General features: G+C 33.8%; 1 protein-coding gene across 2 annotated transcripts in view; it reads left to right on the top strand.

Moving 5' to 3' along the window:
- EPB41L5 (erythrocyte membrane protein band 4.1 like 5) overlaps positions 1-24,074 on the top strand; it is a 127,398-nt gene that overhangs the window by 36,660 nt on the left and 66,664 nt on the right. For both annotated transcript variants that reach the window (XM_031959944.1, XM_031959945.1), the window contains exons 3-5: positions 2,685-2,789; positions 21,097-21,139; positions 22,143-22,221. In XM_031959944.1, the coding sequence (XP_031815804.1) occupies positions 2,685-2,789; positions 21,097-21,139; positions 22,143-22,221 (227 nt within the window). The remainder of the gene's footprint in view (positions 1-2,684; positions 2,790-21,096; positions 21,140-22,142; positions 22,222-24,074) is intronic.

The raw sequence follows: 24,074 nt of genomic DNA, 5'->3' as shown, positions 1-24,074 counted from the left end.
ATATATTTTGTTTTAGATTTATAATTTTAAGATATGCAAAAATATTTGGATTTGATTTGAATGATAAAAAGCAAAGTTTAACATGAAATGCATTTATTTTAAAAGTAATTTTTATGAGCAAATTCAAGTAGATGGGGGGAGGGAATTGGGGTTAAGTGACTTCCCCAGGGTCACAACAGCTACTAAGTGTTTGAGGCTGGATTTTAACTCTGATCCTCCTCATTCCAGGGGCAGTGCTTTATCCATTGCACCATCTAGCTACCTTTGCAAGTAGATATTAAACCTCATAAGATATATGTACATCAATACTTTTAATTGCCAAGCTTCCTGAGCAGCTGTATTATAGTGAAAAAGAACACAATTTGTAGTCATAAAGTCCTGGATTTCATTTTTGGCTTTATATTACTAGTTTTTAAATCTTAAGACAAATTATTTACTGGCTTTGAATCTTGGTGACAGTATTTTAAAAATACTGTTTCACAGGGTTTTTGTGAGAATCAAATTGGATAGGAATTGCTTGATAATTCATAAAGTGCTATATAAATGTCAGTTGTTGTCAGATGAGTTGTGAAAAACCAGTATTATAACTATTTTTTTAAAATGCCAAGAGATTAGCATTTTGCTTCTGAATTGTGCTAAATGAACTTGGCCTTTCCTAAACTGCTACTCTTTTAAAAAACTCATGAATTGGTTCCCCCTCACTCCCACCCTCTCCTATTTTAAGGAAATCTGGAAAAATGGCTGTGAAGGAAAGCTAATGTCTTAAATAGATTCAGAATATCAGTGAACAATGGCTGCTGAAAACCCTGCCAATTCAACAAATATTAAGCATCTATTTGCTAGGCATTGGTATTAAAAAGATAAGTTATTGTACAGTCCCCAGGAGCTGACATTTTACTTTAGAGGAGGAAAAGAGAAAAGGGGAGATAAGGATATATAGATAGCTAATTCAAGATTAGCTATGAATGTTGATGAAGATGAAAAAGAGACATCATAGTTTCTAGGAAAATTTGAGGAGGGAAAGAACATTTCTCCACATTTTCTTGTTTAAAAAAAAAACCATTCAGTTTTAAAACCCATATTTGATGAGCATTATTTCAAGACATGTAAAAAAATTTTTTTTTGAGAATTCTATCAAATCTTTCCAGTGATATCATTGGCTAAATAGATTTCTAGTATAATTTATTTAAGGATCATTTAACTGGAAGAATAAAATTTAATTATTTAAAAAACCCTTCTAACCTTTTTCTATTATTACAATTATCAACTGCTTTAATCTTATATCAGTGTCTATACAATATAACTTTATTTTCCCATCTCTCTAATGTGGATTACGTTCAAGACTGAGAACTTTAAGATGAGCCAAGAGTGATACTGCAGCCTCAAAAGCTACTGCCATCTTTGTCCTGCACTAGGAAAATGATAATACTATTGTCTTGTGATTTACCCTTGTCAGACCACATTTCAAATCCTATATTCAGTGCTAAGCATTATCTTTGGGAAAGATTTTTACAAGTTTGGAGAATGTTCAGAGGAGAATGATTAGGTTGCTGAAAAATATTGAGATCATATGAAGATCTGTTGAGGAATCTAAGGATGTATTGCTTAAAGAAGAGAAGATTTGGGATAGGAGGGATGTGATGAATGTGATCAAGTATTTGAAGGGGATGTCTTGTGTAGAATAAATAAAACTTGCTCCATTTGACCCTAAAGGGAGAACATTATGTATACGAGTGCTGGCTATAAGTTGGAGAAAGGTAGATTCAAGGCTAATAAGCATATTTACTGACAATTAGACTTCTCCCTTATTCTGTTCTCCTACAATGGGAATAGGCTGCCTAAATATATAGATGTTTCCTCAGTAGCCTTTGAGTTAAGACTGCTCATTAGGTTTGTAATAGGGGAAATTATTGTTTAGATGTAGTTGGACTGGAGAGCTTCTGAATTCCTTTTTAACTTGGAGACTCTTGTCACTCTTAGTCATGTACTACCATTAGTCATCTCTTTCCCTGCATATCTTGATCACTTACTCACATTTCCCTGTCTTTCCTCATTCTCCTCTGTACCTGGAACTCCCTGTTCTTTCTTTACTAGCAATTTGAATCTTATCTCACTTCTTATCTCACCCCTTTGTAAAGTTTTTCCTGTTTATACCTATCTTTAAAATCTATAGTAAATAGCACATAATTGTTAATTAAATAGCATATTTTGTAATTCTCCAAACTTTCTGCTTAGTCAAAAGTTCTTTAAGGTCACAGATCTTTCTACTTTTCTATTTGGAATTCCCCATAATGCATTGCATAGTACTAGGCATTTGACAGAAGATCAGCACTTATTGATTTAGTCGATTTAAAAAAATTCAAATGATTGGTCTTAACTCATGATTGAAATGGTTTGGGGAACTCCTGGAAAGAAAATTATCTCTACCAGTTTAGATGGGCAGTAGTTCTATAAACCCTTATATTTTACTTACTTACTTATTTATGTCAGCTTTTTCAAGCTTTTATGAAAGCCTTCTCAAGAATCAAATCCCAGTCCATTCACAGACTATATTTCTGAATGTGATTGTAAATGGGGCTTTTAAAAAAATATTGTAGGTAACTAATTTGTATCTACCTTTTTGTTCAGTCTAAGGGTTCTGTTAATCCATACTCTTACATTAATTTATTTTTTCACAATTTCAGAAAAAAGCCAAAGGACAAGCGCTTTTTGACCAGATCATGTACCATTTGGACCTGATTGAAAGTGACTATTTTGGACTGAGATTTATGGATTCAGCTCAAGTGGCAGTGAGTAAAAACCTCTAGAATTCCACATGTAGAACAACTTGGGTTTTCCCAATGTAGTTAGTTTAGGCAAAATTATCTATTTGTCTTATCTTTTTAAAGTATTCATGGTGTAGTGGGTAAAAAAGTTGATACTTAGAGTCAGGAAGACTGTGACCCTGGCCAGATCACATGACTAAGGCAACCCATGATTCTTAGTTAAAGAGCAAATACTTATTTTATTGATAGAGGGAGTGTCTTCACTTGGAATTCCATATGCTATTGAAAGGTAGAATCACTGCCCCACACCATATTCCCTCTCTTTCTCTCTCTCCCCCTTCTCCCTTTTCCCATTAGTTTCTTGATTTATCCTTGTTGCTTTCTTTGCCAAAATTTTTTGATTGAAAAAAATACTGCCATCTTTTACAAATCAACTATGGCTTTGGTTCTTTGGAATCTTTTTCATCTGTTTTGTGGCACTGATTGAACAATATGGTATTTCTTTTTTAAAAAAATTCTTTATTTTATACTGGCTTCCTATTAGTATAGCTTGCTTTTCTTTTTGATTATATAATACAGACAACTTGTAACTTTCAGAGTTGTCCAGAATGGTTTTTATTCCTCTTGATCTTCTGTTGTCTTCTGTTCGTTTTCTATCCTATCCCTATCCTTTCTCTCTTTCTACCCTCTGCTTTGGGGAAACAAGGATCTTCTAACAAATGTGCTTAAACAAGCAAAACAAATTCCTATGTTGACTGTATCTGAAAATATATGCTTGAATTCATTGATTCTTTTTACAAGAAGTTCTTCGGAATTGTAGTTTGGCCATTACATTGATCAGAATTCTCAAGATTTTCAAAGTTGTTTTTCTTTGTTATTTTGTTATTGTACATACTGTTCTTTAAGTCCACTTCTTTATTCTGCATCTGTTCATACAAGTTTTCCCAGGTTTCTCTGAAATTGTGCAGTCATTTTTTTTATGGTATAATAATATTACATGTATATTCCACAGTTTGTTCAGCTATTTCCCATTTTCTGTTCATCTCCCCCTCACCCCCCCCCCCCCCCCCCTGTCCCCCTCTCGTTTCTACTTCTTAGCCACTTCAAAAAGAACTGCTATAAATATTTTTGTATATAAGATGTAAAATTATTTTTTTACCATGTGGTTCTTACAAATTTTCCTCCATTTCTCTGTATTCCTTTCTTATCATTTTACTGCATTGCCATATTCCATTATTTATATACCCTAGGTTTTTCAAACATTCTTCGATTGTTGCTCACCCACTTTTTTTTTAAGCTCTTGCTGCCTTGTGCAGTAATTTTTTTTTTTTTTTTTATATTTTCAGGATTTTTTTTGCAGGTGCAAAATAAACTTTTTTTTCCTGAAGAAATAGAATTATACTTTCCAATTTCTACTAGGTCAACGTAGGAAGATAGGCCAGAAAATAATAATGACAACAACATTAATAAAACAATGCTAGCATTTACACAGTGCTTTAAGATTTGCAAATAACTTTACAAATATTGTGTCATTTTTTTATCTTCACAAGTACCCTAGGAAGCAGGAGCCATTATCCTCATTTTAGAGGCAAATAGATTAAACCACATGTTCACAAAGATAGTAAGTGGCTGAAGGTGGATTTGAACTCAGGTCTTCTTGGTTTTAGGACCAGCACTATGCACTGTCGTACCATGCTGTGACAGATTGGCTTTCTCTCTTATGGTAGGGAGAAGAATTTTGTGGGTCTGTGTCTGTACTTCATGTAGGTTTTTCTTCCCAGATTTCTGTGATTTGGTGTAACAATGACCTAGTTGACTTCTATTTAAGAATAAGAAGATTTATTTCTAGCATAACCTAACAGAGTCTGCTATTCAGGTGAGAAGGATAGGTGAGTACAGGGGCAGATGACTCACATCTCCTTATAAAAACCAGAAAGGATGAGTTATGAATAATGTGATACCTTTCTTAGATTTCATTGCATTTAGAGCTGGAGGAACCTTAGAAGTCATCTAGTTCAGGCACTTCACTTTATAGATAAGGAAATTGAGTCACAGAGAAATTATTTGCTTGAAGTCGCATGGGTTGTTTCAGAACCAAGATTTGAACTGTAATTCTCTATACATAGAAAGCTGACTCATGAATAACTCCCATGGCGGTAATAAGCATTTATCAGTTTCATTCTTTGTAATGTTATTGGTGCATTTGCTATCGAATAACTATTTTTTTCTTTGAATTTTCTGGGTACTGTTCTCTCATGCTTCTCCTTCCTGTCCAGCTGCTCCTTGAGATCCCTTGCTGGTCTTTGCAATTTTCTTAACTTTGAATATACCTGAAACTGGGTTCTTTTCTTTCTTTAAACTAGATTTCGCCCTAGACTTTTTCATATTTACCCAATAAGCTGCCATCACTTTGATTATCCATCTCCATTTATATTAATGTCAGATCTTTATATCTGGCCTTCTCTCTCTCCCCTGAACTCTAGTCCAGTCTTTCTAACTGCCTATTATATATCTGAGACTGGATTTGAACTTGATTCTGTCCATTCCACTATGCTACTTGCTGCTTCATACTTATTATGAAGGTTTTCTTTACTTGATGTAGAAATCTGCCTTTCTTCAAGTTCCCAGTGTTCTTAGGACCAAGTAGAATAATCGTTCTATTTCTGAAAGAGCTTGAAATTAATGATCAAGTCCTACTTAAGTCTTGTTTCCTTTAGACTAAACATCCCTATTTTTTCAACCAATCCCCTTTATGAAGCTTCTTCTTTTGCATCTTCCTTCTCATATCCAATTTATACTGCTTTTGCAGTCTTTCTCCTTTTATTATTCCCCACTTTTTCTACTAATAAGAATATGAGTTACCTTTCATTTCAGTAATTTCCAGAGGATTCTAAGTCATCCTCCATTTAATTACCTTTTATGCAGAAAGCATTATGATGTATTCCAGGGGAAAACAGAGAAATCCCTACTGCCATGGAATTTAAGATCTAATAGGACACACTAATATAAATTAAAAAAAAAAAAACCAACCAATTTAGAGCAAATAAGTTAATATATGTAAAATGCTTTGTGAACTTTAAAGAGCTATTTAAATGTTAGCCTGGCTTATTTTGCCTAAGAGAACAAAATACTATTTAATCAAGATAATGTGAAAGGAAAAAATATTTCTGGTTTTGGGACAAATTTCTGTGGAAATTGAAAAGATTTTTAGGGAGGAGATAATGTTTTATTTGGGGTCTGAAGGAAGAATATAGTATATCATAGATAAGAAGTTGTAAATAAGCCGTAAAGAGGTAGCAGCATGGTATAAAAAGAGACAATAGACTTGAAGTCAAAAACTGTCTCAACTCAAATGAAATAGAGCATTGAGTTAATGTTGCAGAGAAACAGATTTCCGTATTGTATAAAGAAAACTTGAATGACAAATATGAGGTGCTCCAAAGGATAAAGCCTAGAATCGGGAAAAATTGACTTCAACCTGACCCTCAGATACTAGCTGTTGTTTTATGGGAAAAAAAAAAAAAAAAACAAAAAAAAAAAAAAACAAAAAAAAAACAAGAAAATGGACATTATTTACTAATTTTATTAAAATAAAGAAAACCAAATTGCCATTATTAAAAATGAAAAGGGTGAATGTACCACCAAAGAAGATAAAATTGAAACAATTATTAGGAGCTATTTTGCCAATTATGTGCCAATAAATCTGATAATCTAAGAGAAATGGACAAATATTTGCATAAATATAATTTGCCCACATGAACAGAATAGAAAAATAGAATACTGAAATAATCTAATCATAGAAAAAAAAAATTGAACAAGCCATAAATAAACTCCCTAAGAAAAAAACTTCAGGAATAGATGAATTTACAAGTGAATTCTACTAGACATTGAAAAAACAATTAATTTTAGTGCTAAATAAACTATTTGGAAAAATAGGCAAAGAAGGAGTCCTGCTAAATTCCTTTTATGACACAAATATAATTTTGGTGACTAAAGTAGAAAGAGCAAAAAACAGATAAAGGAAAACTACAGACCAATTTCCCTAATGAATATGTAAATTTTTTTATTTTTATTTTTAAGAATAGTTTTTTTTCAAAATATATGCAAAGATAGTTTTTAATATTCATTCTTTCAAAATCTTGTGTTCCAAATTTTTCCTTCCCTTCCTCCACCTCCTCCCTTAGAAAACAAGCAATCCACTGTATATTAAACATGTACAATTCTTCTATATATGTCAACATTTATCATGCTGCACAAGAAAAAACAGATGAAGAGAGGGAAATTTGAGAGAGGAGAAAAAAAAAAAACAAGCAAACAACAAAAAAGGTGAAAATACCATGTGGTGATTCACATTCAGTTCCAAAAGTTCTCTTTGTGGATGCAGATGCCTCTTTCTATCATTGAGTCTATTGGAATTGGTCTGAATCATCTCATTATTGATGAGAGCCAGGTCCATCAGAGTTGATCATCACATAATCTTCTTCTTGTATATCAATTCATGCACGTCTGTCCAGGCCTCTCTGAAATCATGCTGATCATACAAGATGATTTCAGAGAGTCCTGGAGAGACTTGCATAAACTGATGGCTGAGTGAAATGAGCAGAACCAGGAGATCATTATACATGGCAACAACAACATTATATGATGATCATTTCTGATGGACATGACTCTAATCAACAATGAGGTGATTCAGACCAGTTCAATGTTATTGTGATGAAGAAAGTTATCTGTACCCAGAGAGAAAGTGGGAACTGAAAAGTGGATCACAACATAGTATTTTCAATCTTTTTCTTGTTGTTTGCTTGCATTTTGTTCTCATGTTTTTTTCCTTTTTGATCTGATTTTTCTTGTGCAGCGTGATATTGGTGGAAATAGGTAAAGATGAATTGCACATGTATAGCATGTTGGATTACTTTCTGTCTAGGGGAGGGGGTGGGGAAAAGGAGGGGAAAAATTAGAACACAGGGTTTTGTAGGGGTAAATGTTGAAAATTATCCATGTATATATTTTGAGAGTAAAAAGCCTTAATAATAAAAAAAAAAAAGAACAATAATATTCCATTACATTCATATACTTTAACTTACTCAGCCATTCCCCAACTGCTGGGCACCACGCATTTTCCAGTTCCTTGCTACTACAGAAAAGTTTTGTCTTTTTTTTTTTTTTTTTTTTTTTTTTTTAAACACATGCGCCATTTCTCTTTTTATGTCTTTGGGAGACAGACCCAATAGAGACACATTGCTGGATCAAAACGTATGTACAGTTTGATAGCCCTTTGGGTATGTGTTGTATTCTGCTTTCTAGAGCCTCCCACACTGGGGGGATTAAAATATACCTTCCTAGTGGAAAAGTGATGAGGCAGGACTGGTGGAAAAAGGGAGTCCATTTATTTCAAGGTCTTTCCCCTTTAAATAATGTGACCCCCCCCAAAAAAAAATACTGTGCACAAGGGGACTGCATAAAAAAACTTGCTATTGTACTTAGTTTGCCACCTGGTATCACTCTACTTCAATCATAACACAGGTTGTCACTGCCCCCTGACTTCTCAGGAAAGCCAAGAGCTCTTAGGGGAGCTGGGGAGCTGAACTAGACATTATCAGTAGGTTCCCTCTGAGCTGAAGGGTCTTATACCTCACCCAGTTTTTCCCTACTGACTGTGACCCTCTACAGGCATAGTTTCAAATTGCTTTTCAGAATAGTTGAATCATTTCATAACTCACCAGCAATGTATTAGTGTCCCAGTTTTCCCACATCCCCTTCAACATTTATCATTATCTTTTCCTATCATCTTAGCCAGTCTGAGAAGTGTCTACTGGTACCTCAGAGTTGTTTAATTTGCATTTCTCTAATCAATAACGATTTAAAGCATTTTTTTCATATCACTAGAAGTGGTTTTAATTACTTCTAAAAATCATCTGCTCGTATCCTTTGACCATTTATCAATTAGAGAATGGCATGTATTCTTATAAATTTGAGTCAGTTCTCTATATAGTTTAGAAATGAGGCTTTTGTCAGAATCCATGGATGGAAATTTTTTTCCAGTTTTTGCTTCCCTTTTAGTCTTGGCTACATTGATTTTGTTTGTACAAAACCTTTTTAATTTAAAGTAATCAGAGTTGTCTATTTTGCATTTCATAATGTTTTCTAGTTCTTCTTTGGCCATAAATTGCTTACTTCTCCACAGGTTGGAGACAGCCTATCCCTTGTAGTCCTAATTTCCTTATAGTATCATCCTTTATGTTTCTAGATATGTGAACCTATTTCGACCTTATGTTGTTATATAGGCTGTTAGATGTTAGTACCTAGTTTCTGCCATACTGTTTTCCACTTTTTCAAGCAATTTTTGTCAAATAGTGAGTTCTTATCCCAGAAGCTGGAGTCTTTGGGTTTATCGAATACTAGATTACTATAGTCATTGACTGTTGTGGCTTGTGAGCCTAACTTATTCTGCTGAATCACCTATTTTATTTCCTAGCCAGTACTAAATGGTTTTGATGATCACTGCCTTATAATATAGTTTTATGTCTGATACGGCATTGATGCAAAAATTTTATTTTAATTTTAAATCCCCCCATATCTTCAATAAAATCCTCCGGCCAGTTGGGGTTAAGTGACTTGCCCAGAGTCACACAGCTAGGAAGTGTTAAATGTCTGAGGTCAGATTTGAACTCAGGTCCTCCCGACTTCAGGGCTGGTGTTCTATCCATTGTGCCACCTAGCTGCCCTGATACAAAAATTTTAAAGAAAATAATAGGATTATACCAATATATCATTAATACTGTGATTCATAGGAATTATGTTAGTAATAAAGGGCTGGTTTAATATTTGGAAAATCAGCATAATTGTCCATATTAGTAAAAAAAGTAAAAATTACATGATTATCTCAAAGGCAGAAAAAGCCAATCTGGGAAGAAGAAGGAGATCCTGAGAAACGAGGCCATGTGCAGGTTGCGCTTTCTAGCGGTTTGGCAGTGAAAGGAAAAAGGAAGTGGAGATTTGGGCATAGGTTCGCATGAGGATTTTATTGAAGATATGGGAGGATTTTAACCAACATGTTCGTAGCAGCTGGGTGTTAAGAAATTGGAAATTGAAGGGATGCCCATCAGTTGACTAATGGCTGAATAAGTTATGGTATATGAATATTATAGAATACTTTTTTGACGAAATGATGAGCAGGATTATTTCAGAAAAGTTTGAAAAGACTTATGTGAACTGGTACTGATTGAATCTGCTGATTGAAGTAAGCAGAACCTGGAGAACATTGCACACAGCAGTAGCAACATTGTGTCATGGTCAACAATGTGATAGATTAGTAGCTCTTCTCAGCAAAACAGTAATTCAAGACAGTTCTAATAGACTTTGGATGGAAAATGCCATCTGCATCCAGAGAAAGAACTATGGAGATTGAATGTGGATTAAAGAATACTATTTTCACTTGTTTTGTTCTTTTTTTTTTTTTCTCATTGTTTTTGTCTTTTTTTGTCTTTTGTTCTCATTTTTCTTTCACATCATGACTGATGCAGAAATGTTTAAAATGATTGTACATTTCAACCTTTCAGATTGTTTGCTGTCTTAGGGAGAGGGGAGGTAAGGAGACTAATTTGGAACTCAAAATCTTACAAAGATGAATGTGGAAAATATCTTTACATATAATTGGAAATAAAATACTGTTAAGTTTTTTTTTTTCTTTTTCCCTCCTTCCTTTCCTTCTTTCCTTTCTTCCTTTCTTCCATCAGTCCATCCATCCATTGGAAGAATGTGTTGGTGGAGAAATGAGAGAAATTGAGGATTGGATTGCTCTGATCATGTCACTTTGACACTCAGAAACCTTCAGTTGCTTGCTCTCCATTATCTGTTGAATAGCAAGATATAAATAAGGCATTTAAGGCTTATGACTTGGATCCACATTAGGAGGCATCTTGCTACAGAAGAAAGAGCACCAATTATGGAGTCAGAGGACCTTTATTCAAGTCCTCTCTTTGCCCTTTAATCCACTGTGCTACCTTGAGTGGTTCACAACCTTCATGTACCATAGTTCCCTTAGTTATAAAATGACAGTGTTCTCAAATTCAAATAAAAAGGGAGCCTAAGAAGTGTCTTTGCCTTAGAAAACTTCAAATTAACACGATCTGTGCTATTTATTTTGTTAAACATTTTCCAGTCATACTGTAGTTTAGTTTGGGTGGCATTAGGATATTTTGTGGGTCTCATTTGGCCCATGGACTGAAACATCTTTGGACTATAATGTCTCTGAGATCCCTTCCAGCTTTAATGATCCTCTGATATTGTTACCCTTTCATGCTATTCTAGATCTTGTACTTTTCTAGCAAAATTGTACTTTGTTGCAGCCCAGCTTTTTCCCATCTATATGTAGGAAGGGGCATAAGAATAAAGAATGTCAATGTGGAAGATAAAGAGGATGCTCCAGATTTGGGAGGAAGGAGAAGATGAAGGGGGGAACACAGGTGAAGAAGACAAAGAAAAAGGAAAGACAAAAGGGAAGAGAGGAAAGAGAAAGTTGGATTAGAAATGAGTAGAGTAGAAATGAGTGAAGAAATGGATGGTATGGATTTGAGGTTAGGGAACAGGAGTTGAGCATCAGGTCGGTTGATATGAGGGTGGCATAAATCTCCTAATTTACTGTAGCCCAAATGCTAATCTTAACATGACACTCAAACTGTAATGCTAGTTTAAAACTCTAATTCTCAGTCTGACTTTAACCAAACCTTAATCGTATAATTAATAATAATAATAATAAATTAAATAATAATCGTTTTTTCCCCCTGAGGCAATCGGGGTTAAGTGACTTGCCCAGAGTCGCACAGCTAGAAAGTGGAAGTGTCTGAGACCAGATTTGAGTTCAATTCCTCCTGACTTCAGGGCTGCTAACTCTATCCACTGAATCACGTAGCTGTCTTCCTAAATGCTAATCTTAACAGTACTCTAAGGATAATTAGGTTAGACCCATTTTAGTCCTCACCTTAAGCCTGAACTTAATCTTGATTGACTCTGACTCAGACCCTATAGTGTCTCCATTTTCTAATTAAGAATTAAGCAGTGTTGGAAAAGGCTACCTGTAGAAGATAGGATTTTTAGTTGGCACTTGAAGATGGCTAGGAAGCAAAGATGAATGGAACATTCTATGCATAGGAGATCAGCAGTGAAAATGCCCAGAGCTTAGCGATCTAGTCTCTTGTTGGAGAAATAGCAAGGAGGCTAATGATAGCTATGAAGAATATGTGTATTAGTGGTGGAGTAGAGGTCTCAGGTCTAAGAAGACTGGAAAGGTTTGGGGATGGAATTAGTTATGAAGGTTTTTGAACACCGGAAAATCATATTTAATTATGAAGATGATAGGGAGTCTTTGGAACTTGTTGAATAAAGGAGCTGAGAGGTGGTAGAGACTGGAAGGGAGGTGGGAGGTGTTATGGTCACTGGGATTTGAGGAAAATATTTGGTGGCTTTGCTTCTCTCTTCAAGTGAAAATCTGCCACAGCAATTTTCCCAAATTTTCTTTTATACTTAATTCACGGTTCTTCATCTCATGGTTGAATTGGTGTATTTTTTTTAAAATGACTTTCTAGGTTGCTTGAGATCCAGGTCTGTGTTGTATCCCCTATTAGGAACACACATAAGATGCTTAGAAAATGGTAGTTGAATTGAATTGAAATTTTTCATGTAGGAATTATTGAGGAACAAAAAAGCTTGAAGATAAAGGACTAAGATGAGGGGAATTTATAGGAAGTGGTCAAGAACGAAGTCCAAATCTTATTTTGATATTATGTTTGAGCTCCAGAAAAGAGGAGCAACAACTCACCCCTTGATGGAAGGTTTCAAGTGTCAAGTCCCAGAAAATTATAGTCTTTAATTTTCCTGGAGTTGGATAATAAATAATAAATAGCATGTTAGATATAGAGGGGAATTCTAGCTGTCAATTATATTTTTGCTGATATCTCCCACACTCTTTTGTCATAATTAAAAGAAAAATCAGCCTTAAATTTTTGATTTGCATTTGTCATGCTTTGATAGGTAGAAGTACAAATAGCAGTTTTACAATTGTCTTAAGGATGTCTGGAAACCAGTTTGCTTTAATATGATCTTTAAGTTTAAAAAAATTACATGTAATTACATTTTGTGAAAATTATTATGCAAAAAGTCACAATATTATTAAGTAGCATTTCTGATAATTTATAAATATAAGTCACTTCCATTTTATTAGTTATTCATAAATCTGTTCCTTTAATTTGGCAGTAATATCTTCTCTTTATGATATTTTCCCATGTTTTCTAGGAGTATACTTGAAAAGGGCAGTGATAAATGAGTTACTGACAATTTTTATTCTTAAGCAAGAGCTTTCCATAATACTCTAATGCCCTTTCCTTTATCTGAGTAATATATGGAGCGTTTATAATCTGCAAAGCACCTTATAAATACATAATAATCCTGACAGCAGCCCTGTGAAATCAGTACTTGAGTGTTATCTCCAGCTTAAAAATAGAGGTGTAGTTAGGAGTGGGAGAGGAGAGAAAACTAGAGAAAATAACTTAAGATGAGGTTGACTTTAGTTGGCTTCAAAATGGATTTAAGGATTAAAGTATAATCACCCATCCCCACTTTAAACAGTTAAGAAAAAATATTGTAGAATTATGTAGTATTTCATCTAGGATTTAGGGCAAAATAGTGAATTTGGAGCAGGTGGCTTTTTTTCTTGTTTTGTCTAAAAGATGAAATGTGATTAGATAGACTTTCTGTAGAGAATCTAGTCAACTGCCAATTAATCTGAACTAATTAAGATTATTTTGGTTCTTTTGTTGACAATAATGTATACTTTGTGGCTAATTTAGAATATTGTTCATGATCTGTTTATTTTTCAATTTATGTTACAATCCCAGTAGTTAGGTTCATTGAAATAGAATATTCAAAATTTCTTGGTTCACATTAGTTGCTAAAACATAGAGAATTTCCTGTAGTTTTATAACTCCTTGTTCTTTATATCGGGAAGACCAAGGAAAAGAGAGTTTTTCTATCAATTTAAGAATGTTGGAAATGACAGAGTACAGAGTAAAGCTTTCCCATAGGAAGCAATAATCTTGCCCGGATTCACAGGAAATTTGGAATTTTATTGCAGCAATAGTACTTTAGATGGGGTTTTTCATAAGGGCAGAGCTGGGAAAAGGCATTTATGTACTCTAAGGAAAGTGTTTTTTGTTTATTTTAAAATTCTAAACTTGATCACCAAATAAAATAAGCATTTCCATTTACAAAGTTAGGACCACCACCCCACTCCCCGCAAGAGGTTTTTATATGAAACTGAGAATCCCTTATATGTATCTTGATGTTCCTGTTAAGTAACATGTAATGTTCAAAGGCATCCTGTTTTTCTGTTTCCTTCTGGCCTAGGCAAATTTTTTTTTTCTTAATAGTTTTTTATTTTTCCCAAATATATGTAAAGATAGTTTTCAACATTCATTTTTGTAAAATTTTGTGTTCCAAATTTTTCTCCCTCTTTAACACTTCGATCTTCTTAAGACACAAGCAATCTGATACAGATTTACGCTATTCTTTTAAACATATTTCTGTTTGTCATGTTGTGCAAGAAAAATCAGATCAAAAAGGAAAAAAAGAAACCATGAGGAAACAAACAAAAAAAGAGATGAAAATGCTATGCCTCGATACACATTCAATCTCCGTTTTCTCTCTCTCTCTGGATATGATTAGTACTTTCTATCCCAAGTCTGTTGGAAGCAAAGCACTGCATTGCTGAGAAGAGTCAAGTTCGTTACAGTTTATCATCACATAATCTTGTTACTGTGTACAATGTTCTCCTAGTTCTATTTATTTCACTCAATATCAATTCATATAGGTCTTTACAGGTTTTTCAAAATCAGCCTGCTCATCATTTCTCATAGAACAGTAATATTCCATTACCTTATTCAACCGTTCCCCAATTGATGAGATTAACTCAACTAAGCAAAATTTAAAAATCCTCTCCCATTTGAAAATGACTGAGGTCATTTTTATGTTACTATTGACTAGAAGTTTCAAAACCATCATGGAATTTGACAGTACAAACTATTTAACTATATGCCAAGGAAAGCATTTCTGGCATTAAAAAATACATTTATAAAAATTAATGTTGAAAAATCTTCTTTGATTTCTATTTTCTCCACGGCAGTTGCCTACACCTCTGTTATATACTAGGTTATCTGCTAGGGCAAACACAACTTGATTCTGATACAATGCTGAGCAGTTAATTTAGGTAGAGAATAAAGCCTAGTTCCATAAGCTATAGAATCTGAAGGTTTCTTCTATGAAGTCTGCCTCTATTGGAGCCTTGGAGATATTAAAAAACAGTATTAGCAAAACATTGAGAGGTACACAGGAAAACAAAAGATTCAGAATAGGACATCTTATTCTTGTTGTTACTGTATTAAATTTTACATTCACTTTAAAAACTTGTTCATAAAAACATTCATATGTTTATGAACATAAGACAAATTCATAATAGTTTAATAGTCTTGTCTTGGTTCTTGCTTGTTGATTGTGCAGTTGGTAATTTAAAAAATAAAATTAAAAAATACCAAGTAAATGAATATCTTTTTATCAATTTAGTATGGTCATTATTGAACTTGTCCATCAGTATATATATTTGAGACAGGCTATACACTCATGGTCCAGAACTTTAACAGGAAGATGAGGAACAGTGTACAGGATTGGTTTCAGGAAATTGCAAAGCTCTTAAAATGAACCCAATTTTAAAAAATTCTGAATTCCTCAAAAAGAGCATTTTTGTTCACAGCAGAATACAAAAAGTAATCTTCAATTTGATATGAAAGACTCAAGTGTGAAACCCAAATTTCCATTTTTTAAACTTCTACAAAAAAGGGTCAGTCTTTTGAATTACCAGGATTGTTGCATGACTGAAAAAAATAAAAATGACTCACATTGAAGGCAGTGGAGAGGTGGGTAATGGGGCAGGTTGAAACATAAAACAAATGAAGATTTTCAAAGAAATGAAGTTAAGGGTGTCCTTGGGTAACATATGACTGGAATAGAAGATAGGTGGGTCCAATGATAAGGGTATGGAATAACAAGTCTGAATGGGACTCCATTAGTATCCCTCTTATATTGGGAAAGTGCTACCCCCATTTGGAGCTTCAATGAAGTTGTCGGAAAACTTAGTCAAGCAAAATGGCCAGATATTGATGAGCTGTGATCTCTACTGTTGGAGCAAACATCCAAATTAATGAGATTATAGATTCAGTTGAGAATTTTTAGTATTCATGAAAGCCAGCTTTTAGTTTATATTGTGCAGTTATTGATCATTTCCACATAATCAATAAGGTCTAGATCAAATAAATAAGGTGAATGTTTTTATAAGATAAAGTATACACACAGTAGATGTGTCTCCAGGCAAATTATTTAACCTTTCAGGGTTACGAACTAACCTAGGTAGTTCTGTAAAACTCTTGAGTTGCAGACTATTTTTGGATTTAGATCACCAAGATGAAATCACATATTCAGTCTGGTCCCCCCAAAAGATAAAGGACAATGTAGTCTAAAAAGTTTTTGTTGTCTTTTAGCAAAACATTAATAGATTTCTGTAGGGTTGTAAATTGTCTTATACACAATCTCCTTTGATGCTTAGCAACTTTATGTAGTAGGGAAATATAGCCCCACTTTTATATGTAAGGAAACACTTTAGACAAGTGGTATTGAAGGTTACACAGCATGTAGATGGTAAAAGACAGCATCATATAGTAGAAAGCACTAGATTTGGAATCAAGAGGGTTTGTATGGATTTGAATTCCAACTCTGCCACTTAGCCCTGTAATCTTAGGCAAGCCCTAAGCCTGATTTCTCATCTGCAAAGATGAGGATGCTGGGTTGAATGCATGCGATCCCTTCTAGCACTAAATATAGCTCAGACCCAGCTTTTTTAGACCTGGAAATCAGGGGTTCTTCTTTAAAGTCAGTTTAAAGTATTGTTCTATTTAAAGTATTGTAATGATTCTCTTTTTTGATAAGAAAGAATATCAACATTTTTTGAATTAAATATTGTTTATAGAAGTCAATCACTCAAATCAAACTGTACCGAATTCTTTGTTTCTTAATGGTTTGCAATGGAGAACTTTTTAGAGGCTAATTAAATAATGGGAAGATGTTTATATACTTGGGAGAACTGACCTTGCTTGCTGGCTTTGGGGGTTCTTTGACCATGGAGGTTTAATCCTTTGATTTCCATTATTATTCTTTTCTTGCTAAGTAGGATTAGTAGTGATATGCTTGGAGCTACCAGCATCATAATGTGTAATCATTCAGATATTTTTTCAACTGTAGTTTGAGTTGGTTGATCTCTAACTTCTTATCTTATTACATCTTGTAGTATCTTCTGAATTGGCTAGAATTTAATTTTTTTTTTTGTTAGATATTGAAGTTAAGTGACTTGCCCAAGGTCACATAAGACACTCTGGACATGATCAATATTAATACTTGGACCTTCTCCCCTCAAGTTAAAAGTTTCAGGTTTCTAAAATATAATTTTATTGAATATTTTGTTTTAATACATCTACAATTCCCAAGATATCTCTAATCCCTCCCACTCTCATAGAGCCATTTAGTATAACAAAGAATTAAAAAGAGCAGAAAAAGATCCACCAAACTAACTCTAAATCAGTCTGACACACCCTTAATTCTTCACTCCTACAAAGAAGATCAGGGAGATAGTGATTACTGGGTGAATGTTTCCCTGGACGATATCCAGGGGCACATTGGATGGAGTGAAGGCCCTGTGAGTCGGGAGGACTTGGGTCCAAATTTTGCCTCAGACACTTGACACTTACTAGCTGTGTGTCCCTAGACAAGACACATAACTTGTAATATCTTGCAAGAAAGGAATTGCACTAGAATATAAAGACAAATGACACAACTAAAACAAAACTTAAGAACACAGATCTGATAAGACATCTTGTAATATCTTCTGAATTGGCAAGCTTTTTTTTAAATTTATTTTTATTTTGAAACTGTTGGGGTTAAGTGGCTTGGCCAGAGACACACCACTGGTAAGTGTTAAGTATCTGAGGCCAAATTTGAACTCCTGAATCCCTTGGACTTGAGGACTGGTGTTTTATTCACTGTGTCATCTAGCTGCCCTTGGTTTAACTTTTTAAAAGAAAAATTTCTAAAATACAATAACTGCTCTGTCTCTAAAAAGTGACATGGTTTTTAAAAAAAATCTAGTTTGTTTTGTATTTCCTTAATAATTTCTGGTGTTTCTATGAAGAAAGCTAAATGATATTGTGGTTTTTAAATTTTTTATTTTTCAAATCAAAAGAAAAAGGAGATTCTCTGAAAAGAATAAGGATTAATGATAAAATCAGGAATAACCTGATCTTCAGGAATGTAACCAAAAGTACAACATTCTGTCCTTGGGAATTATCTTTTTGTGGTTGTGTTAAAATAATAGTAGAAATTGAACCATCAAGATGTAATGAATTCTTCATTGATTAAAGAGTCTACATAGTAAGTTTTAGTTATGTAACTTACCTTCATTATTTGGGAGGGAATAAACCCCAACTTCGTTTTAGTTACTATATATACAGTGTGTAATTTGGGAGTATTGTGATTATACTGTACTTATTTCTTTAAAACAAATAAGCAAGGAATTCATTCTAGAATGTGAGCTTATCACATTTCAGAACTCATTAAGCTGTACAAGTCATATTTTAGTTTAGGCCAATGTGAGTTTTTAAACGATCAGTTTGTCAGAAATGAGATTAAAGTAAGGTTTGTTCATTTTAAAATGGTATAATGAAGGAAGATGGAACACCTAGGGTTCCAGAGGCTTTATAATACCTCATGGTTAGAAATGAGAGGCCTTTTATCTTTAGGAATAATATAAAAGCAAGTCCTAAAGACACTGACTTAAGGAAAGTACTCTCAGTGCCTGTCTCTGAGCTCTAAACAGCTTGGGTCTGGAATGTGGAGGAGATGAAAGAAAACAGACTTGAGAATAAGCAAACATGAACTCCCAGCCTTTCTGTACGAGAATGTCACTGAGAACTCTCCCACTTCTGAATTCAGTTTTATGTTCTAGTGCTTGAGTCTCTGAAGGCTTAGTGTTTTCTTGAGGTTGAAGAAGGATAATGATAGTAGAGAAAAGAAATCATTTTAATTATCTGTCGACCTTTCTTTTGTGATTGAACCTTATACCTTGAAAACACTGACCTTTTCTCTCTTCGTTTTTGATATAGCAAATTTCTAGTGGTAATTTGAATAGCAGGGTAAAATTAAAGGAATATTACTGAAAGTAAAGTGAAAAAAAAATATGTAAAGCCACTCCAACTATAACTTTTTCCCTTTAAAAAAAAGGAGGACAAAAACTTGGTCTCAAATAGTTGTCACTGTCTTGATTAATAAGTGATATTTATATAGTTAGTACTTGGTTTGTAGAACATTTTTCACTTCATCATTATTTACTAAGTATCTTATAATGTGACCTCAAAACAATCTAGTGAGATAGATACTATGCTATAGGGTTGGTTTTTTTCCCCATAAATTAAGAAATTGAAGCTCAGTAAAATTATGTGATTTGCTTGTATTCAGACATTAAGGAACTGGTAAATGTGTTTCCCACATTTAATCCTCACAGGAATTTAAGTTTTATAATTGTGTGTTCACTCCATTGATAACTTACTACTTAAAGATAGGACCTTTGCAAATTATTCAACTTGTAATTAATTTTATGTTTTCAAAGATTATGTTAGCAGAACCCAGGCTATGGTTAGTTTTGCCAGAATGAAAAAACTTTAAATATGATTCTGGAGATAGGTGATGGTTATTATTGCTCAAGCACCAGGCTAACTAAATAAAGAAAATTCCTTAAGCTTTTGTCTCCAAAACAGAAGTCACTTTTCCCTCCCCTAAACACACATCTCCTCCTGACTTTTATATTGCTGTTGAGGGCATTCAAGCTTAATGGTCCATTCTTGGTTTTTTGTCCATTCTGGTTTAAAGCCTCTATTTCATATTTGTCTTTTGGTTCTCTTTCCCCTTATTCAATCAGTTGCCAAATCTAGTCTACTTCCACTTCATCTTTCACATCCATTCATGGTTAATCACATGGTCACCATCTTGGAAAGCTAGCATTCGGCTTTCATTTCTTGTTGATACTTTTTCAATAATCTGCTAGTGGTTTTCCTGCTTCTAGCTTCTCTCCATTCTAATGCATCCTCCTCATATCTATCAAAATAATCCTCTTACAGTAAAGACTCAGTCACATTATGTAATTCTGTTGCCCCAAAATCTTTGGCATCTCTTTATTGCTTTTTTGTATAAATATAAATGACCTTCAACCTGACGTTTAGAACTCTTTGTACTCTGATTCCAGCCTACCTATTTAGCATTAATATACTTTACTGCCCTTCATATACTTTATCCTCTTAGAGTTCTTAGCTTCTGTTAAGATTCAAGTCAGTTGGATCTTCTCAGCTTTTTCTGATACTCTTAGTTGTTAGTACTCTCTATCTCCTCAAATTACCATGTATTTATTTATTTATGTAGATGTTGTATCTTCTTCCAGTATAATTAGAGCCCTTTGAGGTCAAAGATTATATTCCAGAAATCTATTACATGGACATAATAAATACTTTTCATGCATGTTTGAGACATATTGTATTAAATTGCAATTTTTGCAAGACCTGAAAACAGTAGAACTGAAAGTGTACAAAGCAGTCCAGTTATTGATTATGGTCTTCTGACCATACCAAAATGATATTTTAAGAGATTGCTCAAAGCACCTGACAGTTGGTTTAGAATGGAACCTTTGAGTCCATACATCAGAACAGTTTTGGGATAAGGCTGCTCTGGCATTTAATAGGGGAGTGGGTCCCTGTGTATCTAGTCAGATTTTTCTTCCCTGTGGTCATAAGAAGGGGGAACTACCAATGATCTAGGATTCTAGAAAGGATAAAGAAGTTAAGATTTTTGGGGAAGGGGGAGTGGAGCAGTCCATAGCAAAGTTTTTTTTATTCTAGATATGGACAAAATCATGATTTAAAGTGGCAAAGATCAAAGGGCACACATAAAAGTATCTTATGTTTTCCTGTTTTAAAATATATTACAAAACTGTCTAGTATTTGGCTAATAAAAGACAGAAAAGAAAGAAATAATTAGATCACAGACATTGAATCAAATGAATAGGAAGATGAATCTTAAAAGTAAAACATTAACTTATTAAAAGGGGTTTTTGTCTTTCTTAAGAAATAAATTATGAGGTAAATAATAGATATTTTTAATTGTCCAAGGCTTTCAATTTTATTTTTTCTTTCAGCATTGGTTAGACAGTACAAAAAGCATCAAAAAACAAGTTAAAAGTAAGTATTTTTTTTTTTAAATTCTGTTGGGGAAACTTTGGAACTCAATTTGTTTTCTAGAATTCATGAATTCCAAATATATACTCTTATTAGGAGAAACAAGGTATAGCATATTTGCAATCATCCTGAATCCTTTTCTCTTCATCTTTATTTTTATAGTATCATCAAGAAGGTAATGCCTATAGTACTTCATTAATCCTGGCTGAGCATCTGAATGAAAATCTTATGGTTGGGGAGGGAAAAGGAAAAAGAAATAGTAGAAAGGAGAGAAGTTCCTTATTAGAAAGATGATTTTCTTAGAACTTCTGTAAAAGTCAGTCAGGAAAGATAAAAATATGTGAGATTGCTATCTAGTAATTTCTTTTCCTCTCCCTCTTCCTCCTTTTATCCCTCCTTCCTTCCCTTTTCTCCCTCTCTCTATCCCCATCCTCTTTCCCTCCCCTCTCTCCCTTCAATTGTTAGAAATTTTCCTTTTGGTTTCATGTAGTATTTGTAATTTCAAAATATCTTCAGAGATATTTTTGTTATTAATTTTTTGGCTTTATATGTATCTTTTAAAAATTAATAAAGTCTCTGAGAAAATTTCCTTCAGTTGGAATAAGTTTATGTAGGAGAAATTGCCATGAACATTAATAAGGTAGTCATTCCTAAGTGCCTGATGAATATAGAGCAGCAGGAGTCTAGGGCAGTAGTTAAGTATGTTATCAAGATATAAAACTTTTGTATAATTTATGGAGCTCTGACATATTAAGGTTATTGTGCAGTAGTTTGCAAAACAAATTGATTGCAAGAGGTTTGTGGAATAGTGACTTTATTAGCAAATGCTATTTTGTGTTCTTAACCATATTAGCACTTAAATTTAGTAATAGAATTCAGACATGACAAGGATATCTGTTTTTTGCACAACACTCACTGGTTCTTCCAAACCTAGAGATAAAACGAAGAATTCTGACTTGATTGGGAGACTGACAGGTTGTTTTGTTTTTTCCCCCACTTTGCCTAGTTGGTTCACCATATTGTCTACACCTCCGTGTTAAATTTTACTCCTCAGAACCAAACAATCTTCGTGAAGAGCTGACAAGGTAATAAATCTACAAGTATTCGTGATTTCTGTTGCAACTTGTAATAGGATGACCTTGCTCATGTCTAAGACTTTCCAGTAGTCCTGATTTCAGAATTTAGCTTTGCTTTGTTCTCTTCTGGTCTTCTACAAGTATTTTGAGTATCTGGGAAAAGTGATTTTTTTTTTCTTGGCTAGGGAAGTGAATGGAGAACTCCTGTTCAGGGTCATGAATTTTTATTGTCTTTCATCATCCATCAATATGCCTAGACCTCACTACTCACTCTAGTAGATGGTGAATGGGAAGTCCTATATGTCTGTTGTTAATAAACTCAAAATATTTGGTTTGAATATTTGAATGCATTTTAAGCAATTTACACAAACACAAGACTGTCATGGCTAATCTATCTTTGCAAAAAAGATCGTACAGGGAACAATGTGAGATCGGCAAAAGAGAACTGAATTTGTAATTAATTTTGTATAAGACTAGAATTGGATCTGACTTTTTACTGAGTAGATTTCCTAAGAAAGTACTGTGGCCTTAAAGCCAAGAATGTATTATTTATTGATTTAAGATTGGAAAAGAATTATGATAAGGCTAAATATTGTTATACTATGTATTTTTATGCCAAGTACATCATATGGAATACCAGGCTGCATAAATTACAAGCCAGAATTAAGGTTTCAGATATATTCTATCTTTCAATCTACAGAGAGAACTGATAACAGTGAATGCAAATTGAATTGTAATTTAGTCACTTTATTTTTCTTGCCTTTTTTTTGGGGGGGGGGGTGAGATAACTTGTATGGAAATATGTTTTGTATGATTTAATATATATAATTGTTATTTCTTGTCTTCTCAGTGGATTAAGGCCTGAACTGGAAGGAGGGAGAAAAATTGGAACTTAAAATAAAAAAAAAAAAATTAAAAAAAACAACCTTGGGAGCAAGGTTTATTATCCCCATTTTAGAGAGCAGGAAACTGAGGCAGACATCAGTTAAGTGGCTTGCCCAGGGTCATACAGCTAAGGTGTGTCTTTGAACTCAGGATTTTTTCAGACTCCAAGCCTCGTATTGTATCTCTCAGCTAGCTTGCTCTACCACCAGCTAATAATTCCTTATTTACTCTTTGGTTGTTATTCATCTATGCAATATGTAATTTGTGTGTGCCCTCTTATTTTACACATACTCCCTCCCCCCAACACCCCATTACAGTATGAGCTCTTTAAGACCAGAGGCTGTTTTTAAGTTTCATTGTTTCTCTAGCACTTAGCTAACTGTCTGGCATAAAAGCCTGTTTGATTGATTTAAAAAAGAAAAGAAACGGTATACTCTGAAGTGGCTGCAGCAAAACAGTACTGGGATGATGTCAATCACAGTAACTTATGACTGCTAGAGTTTATAAGTTTGGAAAATTCATTTGTTTCAGAGTATTTGGATTTACTTCCTGACTTTTGATTCCTTTCTACAATCTTATGGTTAATGTAGTAGTATTCTCTGTTTATATTTTGGCCATGAAGTTGGGAGAATACTTCTCACGATTATTTGAGCCCTAAAATTTTAGCTTCTCTTTTATTAGGCAGTGAAAAAAGTGCCATCAATTTACAGTAATTCATTTTTATTCATGACATTTTAATTAGAAGGTGATCATCTCTTTAAATAAGAAACTTTACCAGATCATAGACATGTTTTGACATCCTGCTCTGATCCAGTAGGAAGAGGGTATACAGGTGGAATGGATAATCCATTAGTCACAATGCCCTCATATTTTTACATCTTTCATTCATAAAATGAGATAAAAATAAAGATGATTATGTAGCAAGTAGCAAATCAGATGTTTGATTATGGGATCAGTTCCTCGATTTAGGGGACTAA

Source organism: Sarcophilus harrisii, chromosome 3, assembly GCF_902635505.1.
Source record: "Sarcophilus harrisii chromosome 3, mSarHar1.11, whole genome shotgun sequence".
In the NCBI taxonomy this organism is placed as follows: Eukaryota; Metazoa; Chordata; class Mammalia; order Dasyuromorphia; family Dasyuridae; genus Sarcophilus; species Sarcophilus harrisii.
This window is presented reverse-complemented; position numbering and strand designations above follow the sequence as displayed.